This window comes from Rhinatrema bivittatum, chromosome 1, assembly GCF_901001135.1.
Source record: "Rhinatrema bivittatum chromosome 1, aRhiBiv1.1, whole genome shotgun sequence".
Lineage (NCBI taxonomy): Eukaryota > Metazoa > Chordata > Amphibia > Gymnophiona > Rhinatrematidae > Rhinatrema > Rhinatrema bivittatum.
In genome coordinates this window covers 527,981,441-527,995,528 of record NC_042615.1, presented here as the reverse complement: position 1 = coordinate 527,995,528, position 14,088 = coordinate 527,981,441, and the positions used below count along the sequence as shown (strand labels likewise).

The following is a 14,088-nucleotide window of genomic DNA, read 5'->3' as shown; positions in this document are numbered from 1 at the left end:
GCTTACCTGCAGCAGGGTTCTCAGAGGATTGCAGGTGCCAGCCCTCACAAAACCTTTTCGCCTACTCTTGGTGTTGGCTTTCCAATTTCTAAAGCTTTGCATAGACTGAAGGGGCACCGCACGTCATGGTGACATAAGTTTTCACAGATGCTCTATTTCTGTATGCTGAAAGCTTAAAACATTTTTCAAAAATGCTCCTGCACTGGACTTCTGCTATCCTCTGAGAACATCTATTACTGGTAAGCAGATTTGCTTTTCATATTTTCTACTGATTTAAATGTAAAATATTGCTTCTCTTTCAAGTTTACTTATCATTTCTTTCTTTCCATTGCATGATTAATATTAATATAATTTCATATCGACTTCCTTTGTTACTTTATTTTTATTTTATTTAACAGCTTTTCTATACTATCGTTTAGTAAAATACCATCACAACGGTTTACATAATTAAGAAAAAATACATCAATACAATCTAAAAATATATAAATACTTAAAATGAGGAAATAATATTAGTTTTACAGATAGAAACACTAAAAACATACATATCAGAGAAATATAAAAATAAAACAGAATAAAAAGAATAAGATTAGTACCTGACTCAGCCTGCTCCCTTATAGGCATTTTACTAAGCAGCAATTGACCTGTGTAAAATAGCTTGACTGAAAATTGCCACCCTCTGTATGGCTAAAAGTACATGCAGATTTCACAGTGCACATACTTTTAGTCGACTTTAAGAGGTCTTTCAGGCTGATGCAATATCGGCGCGCGAGAAACGGGACCTCATAATTGAGCGCCCACTTCTCCTGGGTGCACAATGCAGTAGGCAAATGAGCCGCTGCGTTAAAAAGGAGGCGCTAGGGGAAATTGTGCATCCCTAGCGCCTCCTCGGCATGAGGCACCCAGGAGAAGTGGCTGTGTGCGGGTTAGGAAAATGAACACTCAATTTTACGAGTGTCCGTTTCCTTAACCATGTGCGCAGCCACGGGTTAGGAAAATGGATGCTTGTTAATTGAGTATCCATTTTCCTAACCTGACTGCTGGCAAGACTTCTTTTTTTGATGGTGCTCCTCTTTTTGGTTCCTCTGACTTAATATCACCATGATATTAAGTCAGAGGAGCTACAGAAAAGAAGTATGTTCTGCTTTTCTGTTAACTTTTGGGGCTCCTCAAGACTTAACGCCAGCTCTGGGGCTGGCATTAATTTGCAGGTAGATTTTCAAAGGGCCCACATGGGCCCATAAACGCATGTATCTCGCCGTGCACAAAAATACGCACTATTTTATAAACTATATGCTTAGGTTATAAAATACTCTTCACACACGTATGTCTGAGAGAGAGAGAGTGCACCTCTTTATAAGGCTCAGTCTGATACTCTATATATGGACCATTGTAAGGGGGCACTTTGATTCGGGGTCAGTTTTCAGGAGGTGGGTTGGAGTTTGGGGGGGGGGGGTGGTATTACAGACACATTGAGAGGTTTGCATTGTAAAATTGACATCATGAAAGAATTTTTGACCTTATAAGTGATGAAAATTCTAACAAGAGGAGTTGATTTCTACACTGCAGTCTCTGCTAGCTGCATTGTATAAATCAACTCCTTTTCATCACTTATAAGGTCTAAAATGCTTTCATGATGTCAATTTTACAATGCAAACCGCTCAATGTGTCTGTAATACCACCCCCCCCAAACTCCAACCCACCTCCTGAAAACTGACCCCGAATCCAAGTGACCCCTTAGAGTGGTCCATATATAGAGTATCAGACTGAGTCTTATAAAGAGGTTCTCTCTTTCTCTCTCTCTCTCTCTCTCTCTCTCTCTCCTGTTATGCCTACCGAAGAGCTGTAGCAAAGTGTTGTGCGTAACATATGCGCACCGGCTGAGGTAAATTAGGGGTTGCGTGCATCAGTGCTGGCCCCACCCCTTTTCTTCCTACTTTTTCTAGGCGTGCATACATCAGGGTATGCATGCCCTTCCCGGCTATTTAAAATTTGCATATCTCCCGTGCGACCCACTTACACGTGTAGGCTTTTAAAATCGACCTCACATTTTTTACATAAGGGGGCAATAGCTAATAAGCTCATCAATATGGCATTTACATGTGATGAGCGCTATTAGCTATGCGCTGGTTTGGACGCACATTTTGGACGCACTAATTCCCTTATTGCATAAGGGGTTATGGACACGGGTCCAAAATGTGCGTTCAACCGTGGGTTACTTTGTGCGCTAGCCTGAGTGCAAGGTATTACATCGGCCTGTCTGTGTGGAAATGTTAGGAAGAGGAAAACAGCACATTTAGGTGGCATTTTCAAATGGGAAAATGCAAAGTACAAAGGCACTTTTAGTGCACGTACTTTGGGCTGCTAATTTTCAAATGGAAATTATATGTGTGTTGGGGGAGGGGGGTTCCCTTTCAAAATTAGCTGTAAGATATGTGAAGTAAAAGTGCCTATGTACTTTGCAAACAATGTGGACTATTCAAAATTGCCCCCAGAGATGGTAATTGTATAACCCCCCTGCATAGCAGAGAGGATTTTCAAAGCAAATATATGCACGTAAGTTTGCTTTGAAAATCTGCACGTAAGTGACCAGGTACATACAGAGATTCATCCATGTAAAGTTTGACCTCCTCATCGGACGGCGTATCTAGCATATGTACACTTATGTACATACTTTTTAAAATTTGAAAAAAAAAAAAAGAAATAAATGCTGACTCCACTCCAAGTTTGCCCTCCAGAATGCCTCTGCTGAGTTTGCATCAAAGTATGCATAAACTGGTCTTCTATCAATACTTTTGCTCCTCATTACTGCTTAGAAAATTCTTTATGTCAAGATAACAGTTTCGGCTAAGTAGTTCGCAAAAACTTATTTAATTCTTTCATCTCTTCCTTTAGCCTCTGTCAAAGTATGGATTGCATGTTCCACTGCTGTTATAAGGAAACAAATAATTACCTGCAAAATTCAACTTGGGAACCACACTTGGGTGTCTGATTACTGTCCTTCTTTTCCATGGAGAAAGCAAAGTTGCTTACCTGTAACAAGTGTTCTCCGTAGACAGCAAGACAAATAAGCCATATGATCCCACTTTCCTTCCCTGTAGAATTGAAGGTTACCTTGCCATAAAGACTGAGGAGCCTCTCCCAACAATGGCTACTGTACAGGAACCCCATGTATGTTTTGAAAAACCTTCTCGATTCTTCTGAGCTCTGAGCGAGCTTTTCTGTCTCTCAGCTGTTGGATTATGTCACCCACTTGTGTAACTGATTTCTCCTCTGTCTATGGAAAATACATGTTATAGGTAGCTAACTTTTCTTTGCACTGGAAAACCAGGCTTTATGCATGTAAATGGCTTTGAGAATGACCCCTATAGCATTTAGCTACTATGACCTACCTCTAATGCCTTTAAACCCTCATATGAGGGTTTAACTGCTGCTGCAAGCAATTATTCGTTGAAGTCTATCACTCTCGCATTTTAGTTTTAATGACATGTAATGTGAAATCTTTCAGTTGTAAGAACTTCATTAACATGGGACTTGAAAATCTGTAAACTTGTCATTCATCTGACAGACTAAGTAATGGATGTAAATCTCTGCTACATGAAAACAAGATTAAAACAAGGAAAAAATAAAATTGAATGCCATTAAATGATTCAATAGAACCATGTTAGTCCATGTAATTAATCAAAACAATGTGACAAAGCAGTTGGGGAAATCTAATAGTATGCTATGGTACATAAAAGGACCGTTGAGAAGCACAAGGCTAAAGTGACAGCCAGTAAAGGACATTTCTCCTTCCAGCTCAGTCTGGAAGATATTCTTGGAGGGTAGAGAATGGACATGGAGAGGAGGGCAAGTGTCATGGGGGGCATTAGTGACTCCCATACGATGCTTCAGTATGGTTAGAATGCTAGCAATTAGTGCTCCTTCTAAGGTGTAGTTAAATATATCTTCTTTTCTATGTAAATAACATAGTAATTACTAAAGAGGTTACTACCAGGACATCTGCATATTTAATATACACAGCTGCATTAAAATTTAATGAATTTAGGGTACAGTATGTCTTCTTTGATGGTCTAGAAATGTAAATCGCAATGTTGAGGAGCAGTGTTATTTGTAACTGTTGTTTATTATTACTATGAGGAGAGCTGTTTATTATCTTGTTTTGGCTCAATAAAGATATAAATGTAAAAAATATATTTTTAAAAATTGGAATACAACTGTTTTGGGGGTATTGAGGAGGCATTAGGGTCCTCAATGCATTGGCATTACTTAACACACACATTAAATCTGTTTTAGCATAACATTGTTTAGTTAGTACATAGTCCCAAAGAGAGAACTCACCACTAGAAAGTGCATAAATCAATATTAACTATATATTACTATATATATATATATATATATATATATATATATATATATATATATATATTATATATATTATATATATTCTCTCTCCCTGTTGATTGTAACTTTGACTTATTCCTACCTATTGTTTATCTTTCGCTCACTTGAATTTGTTACTCCTTTTTTATACCCGATCCGATATGGTTATGGTATTGAGGAGGCATTAGGGTCCTCAATGCATTGGCAATTCACTATGAAGGTCGGTATAAAAAACTGTTAAATAAATAAATAAATAAATATTATATGTATTATATATTATTTAATATGTTCTGTTGTATGCTGTCTAGAGTTGATTGTGAATAGGCGACTAATACATTGAACAATAAATGAATACAATATTATTTCAGTGCAGAAAATGTGAAGAAGTATGCTACATTGGTGATACAGGCCAGGCATTTAATACAAGAGTCAATTGACCCCAAAATAAGATTGAACACCAGAGGAAGATGAAGGTGCCACCAATGTAGGGGAGCATTTTAAGAACAAACTACTGCATCAATGACCTTATGATTAGGATAAAGGACTCAACAATGACTTAGGAGTGAGGATCGCCTGGTAACATGCCTACCTGGAGCGAAGGTGGCGGACCTCACGCGTCACCTACATAGGATTTTAGACAGTGCTGGGGAGGAGCCGGCTGTTGTGGTACATATGGGCACCAACGACATAGGAAAATGTGGGAGGGAGGTTCTGGAAGCCAAATTTAGGCTCTTAGGTAGAAAGCTTAAATCCAGAACCTCCAGGGTAGCATTCTCTGAAATGCTCCCTGTTCCACGCGCAGGTCACCAGAGGCAGGCAGAGCTCCGGAGTCTCAATGCGTGGATGAGACCATGTGCAAGGAAGAGGGATTCAGTTTTGTTAGGAACTGGGGAACCTTTTGGGGAAGGGGGAGTCTCTTCCGAAGGGATGGGCTCCACCTTAACCAGGGTGGAACCAGACTGCTGGTGCTAACCTTTAAAAAGGAGGTAGAGCAGCTTTTAAACTAGAACAAAGGGGAAAGCCAACAGTCGCTCAGCAGCGCATGGTTCGGAGAGAGGTATCTTCAAAGGATACTAATGATGCATTAGAATTAGGGCATCCCGACAGTGAGGTTCCAATAATTAGAAAAATAGTCCAAGTGCCTGTAACTAAAATCTCACCTGAGCTAAAAAATTCAAACTTATCCCTATCAATTAAAAAGCAGAATGAAAATACAAACAAAAAACAAACTTTGAAATGTTTGTATGCTAATGCCAGAAGTCTAAGAAGTAAGATGGGAGAATTAGAATGTATAGCAGTGAATGATGACATAGACTTAATTGGCATCTCAAAGACATGGTGGAAAGAGGATAACCAATGGGACAGTGCTATACCGGGGTACAAATTATATCGCAATGACAGAGAGGAGCACCCGGGAGGAGGTGTGGCGCTTTATGTCCGAGATGGCATAGAGTCCAACAGGATAAACATCCTGCATGAGACTAAATACAAAATTGAATCTTTATGGGTAGAAATCCCTTGTGTGTCTGGGAAGACTATAGTGATAGGGGTATACTACCGTCCACCTGGTCAAAATGGTGAGACAGACAGTGAAATGCTAAGAGAAATTAGGGAAGCTAACCAAATTGGTAGTGCGGTAATAATGGGAGACTTCAATTACCCAAAAAACCAGAAGCAACTCCACTGCATAATACTGCATAATACTATCACGGCAAAATATTGAAAATATTGAAAATTATTTTGCCGTGATAGTATTATGCAGTGGAGTTGCCGCAATAAAATTATAAATTGCATTCACATCAATTGTTTGGAATTCTCCTTTGATCAGGACATACAAAAGTCTATACTCTGCACTTTTTGGATTTAGACTTCAATTACATTTACCTAGTCAATATTGGGGTATCATCGGGACACGCTAGAGAGATAACATTCCTGTGTGGAATAAATGAATGCTTTATGGAGCAATTGGTTCAGGAACCGACGAGAGAGGGAGCAATTTTAGATCTAATTCTCAGTGGAGCACAGGACTTGGTGAGAGAGGTAATGGTGGTGGGGCTGCTTGGCAATAGTGATCATAATATGATCAAATTTGATTTAATGACTGGAAGAGGAACAGTGTGCAAATCCAAGGCTCTCGCGCTAAACTTTCAAAAGGGAAACTTTGATAAAGGGCCTCATTTTCCAATATCACATTGGTATCGCATGCGATACCAAAAAGGGGTGTACCTTATGCTAATAAGCATGTGTATCGCAAATTGCGATATCAGCTATGCGAAAGGCTGTTATTGCAAGTTGCACTATTAGCCCAATTTGGGCTACATTGGCAGTATATATCATGGTTCATGATGTTTCCGGACAGGCCTGTTTCAGAGAGAGAGAGAGAGACTGGCCACTATATCATGGCCCATAGGCAGGTATTTGTATCCCTATGGTAGGCCCACCTAGTAACTCGAGGTGGGGATTAGGTAAGAGTGTAGGGGGTTAGGGGCCACTTTGACATTCTACGTGACACCTACGAACAGAACAGTGGTCTCTTGTGAAGATTTGCTGGCCTTCGGAGTGAGGAAACTCATTCCACGATGAGATTTGTGCAATGTTCTCTCCACCTAGCTTGATGGACTCTCTACCTGGGTAACAACAAGCTAGGTGGAGAGAACAGTGCACAAATCTCATCTTGGAGTGAGTTTCCTCACTCCGAAGGCCAGCAAATCTTCACAAGAGACCACTGTTCTGTTCGTAGGTGTCACGTAGAATGTCAAAGTGGCCCCTAACCCCCCCTACACTCTTACCTAATCCCCACCTCGAGTTACTAGGTGGGCCTACCATAGGGATACAAATACCTGCCTATGGGCCATGATATTATGGCCAGTCTCTCTCTCTCTCTTTCTCTCTCTCTCTCTCTCTCTCTCTCCCCCCCCCCCCACCCCCCCCGCCTCCCCCAGCATACTGAAACAGGCCTGTCCGGAAACATCGTGAACCGTGATAAACCTTTACCGGCCTTTAGCGCACAACGTAACACAAATGAAAGAGGTGTAGTTATTGGCCACATTAGGAGCCGCGCTAACACTGCGGCTGTTTCGCGGCACACGATAAATCCTCCCTACTTTACATTTGCTCCGCCCCAACTCCGCCCCCTGAATACAAAATTAAAAATTCGCAAATCGGGTTAATGGCTGTTAGTGCGATTTGCGGAATTATCACCCGTGGTAACTTCTTGGAAAATGAGGCCCAAAATGAGAAAAATTGTTAGAAAAAAACTGAAAGGAGCAGCTACAAAAGTAAAAAATGTCCAAGAGGCGTGGTCATTGTTATAAAATACCATTCTAGAAGCACAGTCTAGATGTATTCCACACATTAAGAAAGGTGGAAAGAAGGCAAAACAATTACCGGCATGGTTAAAAGGGGAGGTGAAAGAAGCTATTTTAGCCAAAAGATCTTCATTCAAAAATTGGAAGAAGGATCCAACAGAAGAAAATAGGATAAAGTATAAACGTTGGCAAGTTAAATATAAGACATTGATAACACAGGCTAAGAGAGAATTTGAAAAGAAGTTGGCTGTAGAGGCAAAAACTCACAGTAAAACCTTTTTTAAATATATCCGAAGCAGAAAGCCTATGAGGAGTCAGTTGGACCATTAGATGATCGAGGGGTTAAAGGGGCACTTAGAGAAGATAAGACCATCGCGGAAAGATTAAATGATTTCTTTGCTTCGGTGTTTACTGAAGAGGATGTTGGGGAGGTACCCGTAATGGAGAAGGTTTTCATGGGTAATGATTCAGATGGACTGAATCAAATCACGGTGAACCTAGAAGATGTGGTAGGCCTGATTGACAAACTGAAGAGTAGTAAATCACCTGGACCGGATGGTATACACCCCAGAGTTCTGAAGGAACTAAAAAATGAAATTTCAGACCTATTAGTAACAATTTGTAACCTATCATTAAAATCATCCATTGTACCTGAAGATAGGAGGTTAGCAAATGTAACGCCAATATTTAAAAAGGGCTCCAGGGGTGATCCGGGAAACTACAGACTGGTTAGCCTGACTTCAGTGCCAGGAAAAATAGTAGAAAGTGTTCTAAACATCAAAATCACAGAACATATAGAGAGACATGGTTTAATGGAACAAAGCATGGCTTTACACAGGGCAAGTCTTGCTTCACTTTTTTGAAGGAGTTAATAAACATGTGGATAAAGGTGAACTGGTAGATGTAGTATACTTGGATTTTCAGAAGGCGTTTGACAAAGTTCCTCATGAGAGGCTTCTAGGAAAAATAAAAAGTCATGGGATAGGTGGCGATGTCCTTTCGTGGATTGCGAACTGGCTAAAAGACAGGAAACAGAGAGTAGGATTAAATGGACAATTTTCTCAGTGGAAGGGAGTGGACAGTGGAGTGCCTCAGGGATCTGTATTGGGACCCTTACTTTTCAATATATTTATAAATGATCTGGCAAGAAATACAACGAGTGACATAATCAAATTTGCAGATGACAGAAAATTGTTCAGAGTAGTTAAATCACAAGCAGATTGTGATAAATTGCAGGAAGACCTTGTGAGACTGGAAAATTGGGCATCCAAATGGCAGATGAAATTTAATGTGGATAAGTGCAAGGTGATGCATATAGGGAAAAATAACCCATGCTATAATTACACAATGTTGGGTTCCATGTTAGGTGCTACAACCCAAGAAGAGATCTAGGCATCATAGTGGATAACACATTGAAATCGTCGGTTCAGTGTGCTGCGGCAGTCAAAAAAGCAAACAGAATGTTGGGAATTATTAGAAAGGGAATGGTGAATAAAACAGAAAATGTCATAAAGCCTCTGTTTCGCTCCATGGTGAAGACCGCACCTTGAATACTGTATACAATTCTGGTCGCTGCATCTCAAAAAAGATATAATTGCGATGGAGAAGGTACAGAGAAGGGCTACCAAAATGATAGGGGGAATGGAACAGCTCCCCTATGAGGAAAGACTAAAGAGGTTAGGACTTTTCAGCTTGGAGAAGAGACGACTGAGGGGGGATATGATAGAGATGTTTAAAATCATGAGAGGTCTAGAACGGGTAGATGTGAATCGGTTATTTACTCTTTCGGATAGTAGAAAGACTAGGGGGCACTCCATGATGTTAGCATGGGGCACATTTAAAACTAATCGGAGAAAGTTCTTTTTTACTCAACGCACAATTAAACTCTGGAATTTGTTGCCAGAGGATGTGGTTAGTGCAGTTAGTATAGCTGTGTTTAAAAAAGGATTGGATAAGTTCTTGGAGGAGAAGTCCATTACTTGCTATTAAGTTCACTTAGAGAATAGCCACTGCCATTAGCAATGGTAACATGGAATAGATTTAGTTTTTGAGTACTTGCCAGGTTCTTATGGCCTAGATTGGCCACTGTTGGAAACAGGATGCTGGGCTTGATGGACCCTTGGTCTGACCCAGTATGGCATGTTCTTAGGTTTCTTATCATATTATGAGCCATACAGTTTTGCTGCCTGTCACTTTCTGATCATCCATCAAAACTCACCTTCACCCTTGTCCTCCCCTTCACCCTATCATTAGAAAACCTTTTTTGAATCACTTATACTTTCTGATATTGTCATCTTTTGCTCATTCTGTTCTGACCTGAGGAAAGCTAGTCAAGAAAGTATTGTTAGTCTAATAAAAAGGTATCACTTTATATAATTTTTGTTGTTGCTTTTAATTGTTAATTTTGATTTCTGTGCATTCAAGTGGATTAACACAACCACACTGCTTTATTTTAGAAAGAAGAAAGCAATATTACTTCTGTATAGGTCTCTGGTGAGACTCTACCTTGATTACTGAATACATTTTTGAAGGCAATGTCTACAAAAAAAATGTATTAGTTGGTGGCAGTTCAAACTTGCATAATTTGCACTGTAAACTATACATAGAGAGATTTAAGGAGCTAGAAATATATATTTTTAAAGGGAGAAGGGAAAGGGGAGATATAATAGGAGCATTCAAATATCTCGCATGCTTCAGTGAAGTACCAGATAACATTTTCCATAGACTGAGAAATTCAAGAATATGGGTCATCATGTGAAGCTAATAGGATGGAAACTAGAAGGGAATGCAAAACAATATCTTTTCACTGGAAGGGTAGTAGACACTTGGAACAGACTTTCAGTGGAGGTGATATGAGACAAAACAGTGACAGAATTCAGGTATGTTTGGGACAGACGAAGGGACTTTAATGGCATGAGAAGGGGAGATGACCACAGATCAAGTAAGATTTCTGGCAGCACAGTAGGCAGGCATAAATGGGGCATACTGAGTGAATCAAGTTTTCCTTAACTGCCAATATCTCTGTTTCTAGTTTTCTGAGTAATTTTACCACCTTGTGTATGTCTTGTATTGATCATAAGTCACTATTTCTCAAATGGCTCTGCTCTCTTCTGCTCCACATCTCCTGCATGTGTTACGAAAGTTGATGAAGCATAATAATGTCTGTGTAAGATGCTGCTTCCACTGATTACTTTGTTGTTGTTGCAGGTACAGCAGGTACAAACTGTGCAGCAGGTACAGCATGTCTACCCAACACAAGTGCAATATGTGGAGGGAAGTGATACGGTCTACACAAATGGAGCGATGTAAGTTGTATTCCTGGATGGATAATCTATATAAAACATGCAAGGAGAGAGCAGTCGCAAATGCATCCACGAGCCAAGCTACTTTCTGCACTCTCTGTTCTGACCAGTGACATTTGGCTGAAGCTTCATAAAGAATATAGGAAAATATGGAATTTTCCATTCAACTAATAAGAAATCTGATATAATTTCTGCTGCTCTATATACATTAGTAATACTTTAATAAAATAACCCACGTAAGTGCACAGTCTTCCTGTTTAGCATAAAGAAAAATACATTTGTAAAAGCTAAATCTAAGTAGAACACTAATAAAATGCAAAATGGGTTTGTGATGAAAGCTAAAGGCTTTAAATTATACCCAACAGGAAAAATGCTTCAGTGTGACTCTATGTAGTACAAGGCAAATGTTTGCTAATGCATTTAGAGGCCAGGGATTCAAATCTTCATTTTTTCACGAAGGACATTGAACACACGCCATTTTCTTTTCAGTATCTTGACCACAAAAATGGCTTTTTCTTGCTAGTTCTCTTTTAAGCACTTGGTTTTCCAAAACCGTAGCTGGATAATCATTTTATTATTATTGTTATTATTATGGTATTTTATATGGTGCTGTTACAGAAAGTACCTTGAAATGTAATCTGTGAGAGAGAGGTAAGCATTTACAGAAATCATGTACTTACAAAAGGCATTGAGAAAGGAGAATTAGGAAATGCTAAAAGGAGGGAGAGGTGAGCGCAAGCGGCAAGTTTGAGTTTAGATCTAAATATAGTTAATGGACTAGAGAAACACCAAGGCACAGGGAGATGGGAATAGCAAAATGGGAGATTTGTTTCTTTTTCTTTTACATTAATACATGATTTCAGATACTCTGGTTCCTGTGCATCTTTTACCCTTGCATCTGTCTCTCTGCTTTGTCTATTTCCAGCGTCCTTTCCAGCTTGTGCCCTTGCCCCTCGCCCAACCTCCCAAATCACCATCCGTTTCACCATTACCTCTGCCTCCAGCTCAATCTGTTTTATACAGCTCTTATGCCTCTTTCCCACTCCCCTTTATTTTTCACAAGTTCTTTATTTTGTTTTGTATTATGAGGATGAATTCTCATCAGTGGGACACTTTCCACAGTGGCTTTGGGTTTGTCTTTGCCCTTTAATTTGTTTGGCCATGGCAACAACAGCAAATTTCCATGGCAATTCCATAATTCTTGAGCCATTAGACTATCACATAGTAACATTGTAAATGATGGCAAGAAAAGACCAAATGGCCCATCCAGTCTGCCCAGCAAGATTTTTCAGGGTTGTATCTGCCTCTCTGTGCATGTTACCCCAGTGCTTTGTTACCATCCTAGGATCCCTTGTGTTTATTCCATGCCTTCTTGAATTCTGTTTCTGTTTTCTTTCTCCACCTCGTCTACTGGGAGGGTATTCCAGGCATCACCATAACAATACTGCATTTACCATAAATATCAACAAGTATAATGTCTGTGACAATACTGTATGACTGTGAACAGCAGCATTGACTTGGTAATCCTTTTAGTCATGGAAGGTCAAGGTTTTAGCTAGATGATTGTGCCTACGCTGAAGATTTCTACAGATTTTCAACTGATTGTCCTTATGCAGGATGGGTTTACTAACAATCCTGCTTTATGGGATTAACAATGTCTTCATTAGTATCAAATTTTGAATGGCAAAAAAACCCCATACTGCTACAAATAGTAACCATCAGAATTAGTATCTGCATTCATACCACATCAATTTGTATCGATTACACAGTTTCACCTGAAGTGATCCCCATTGGAGCTCACTTAGCGATTGCATAAGAGAGACATAGTAACATAGTACATGGTGGCAGATATCTACTGGTTGGTTAAGGGCACATTTGTACCAGGTTCTAAAGAGAACTGCAGTTTGTGCCTCTTAACCAGAGAACTATCGCTGCAGTGTCAGAGAAAATGGAAAGGGACAGTACTGCCTGCAGAAACGTTTCAAGGCACGGTGGGTATATAAAAAATAAGGCTGTACAAAAACAAAATCATAGAAATAGATTTAAAAAAATCTGTCAATAAAATCTAGTTGGGGCAAATGACTCCCCTTAATCTCCCCCCCCCCCTTTTTTGTGGGTACTCGTAGAAAGGGGTTAAAATGTAATGGGGTAAAGGAAAGCCTGGGGCCTGAGTAAGTGCAGATGAAGGCTCTTAATGCTGTAGTTCCAAGCTGACACAGCTTACAATTGATCTGGAAGCCTAAAAAGGAGCAGGAGGAAACTGATAGGCCAGACAAATAGAAGCAAGAACTATAACTATGATGGTAGAATAATATTGATCGTACCTCCTGGAAACTCTTATGCAGCCTGGTTGTCACAAATGCATTGCCAACTTAGCTACTCAGACCAGGCTGTATGCATACCGTATTTTCTAATTATTAAATAGTCCCACATATCACAATCGTATTGGCATGAAAGAAGCAATGAAAATCCAAATATGTATTTATTATTGATTGAGATGGTTTGAAATTTGTTTTATTTGATAGAGTAGCTTGCTGAGTAATCAAGATTGCATAACAGTCTAGTATATAACAAAGTTTGGGCACTTAGATTTATGCTGTTTTAGGGTTCATGTCTTGTTATCATTAATAATAAGGATTTAGCTTATGAGTATTACATTTTGAAGGTTTGTGGCTGTGTAGCATTTAGAATACACCAGAAGCTATGACCCAAAAATAAGCAGATACTGCACCCGAAATTCTGGCATCTCAACTTAGATTTTGGAGTTAAAGCAACATTACAATAAATAACTGGAAGTGACAATTTATTGGCAACTGAATTGTTACATTTTATAGCTAAAGATTACTGATTTTAAAAATGAATGGAAAGTTCCTTTGCTATGTAAATAGGACATGACATGTTACCAACATATAGAAGGAGGATTAAAGGCCCTACTTTCATTAACTTTCAAAGATTTGCATTTTTAGACCGCTTCAGAAGAGTAAGAAGCCATGCTTGTCAAAACATGGCATTATTCCTTCAGTGATAAAAAGAAGACCCCTGCAGAGGAAGGAAACCTTTCTTGATGGCAGACTTTATTTAGAAAAAAAAAAGTGCTT

The 14,088-nt window shown here is 39.4% G+C and overlaps 1 protein-coding gene across 3 annotated transcripts in view; it reads left to right on the top strand.

Moving 5' to 3' along the window:
• Positions 1-14,088, top strand: part of RFX3 (regulatory factor X3) — a 703,712-nt gene that overhangs the window by 376,831 nt on the left and 312,793 nt on the right. For all 3 annotated transcript variants that reach the window (XM_029613424.1, XM_029613416.1, XM_029613406.1), the window contains exon 3: positions 10,896-10,993. In XM_029613424.1, the coding sequence (XP_029469284.1) occupies positions 10,896-10,993 (98 nt within the window). The remainder of the gene's footprint in view (positions 1-10,895; positions 10,994-14,088) is intronic.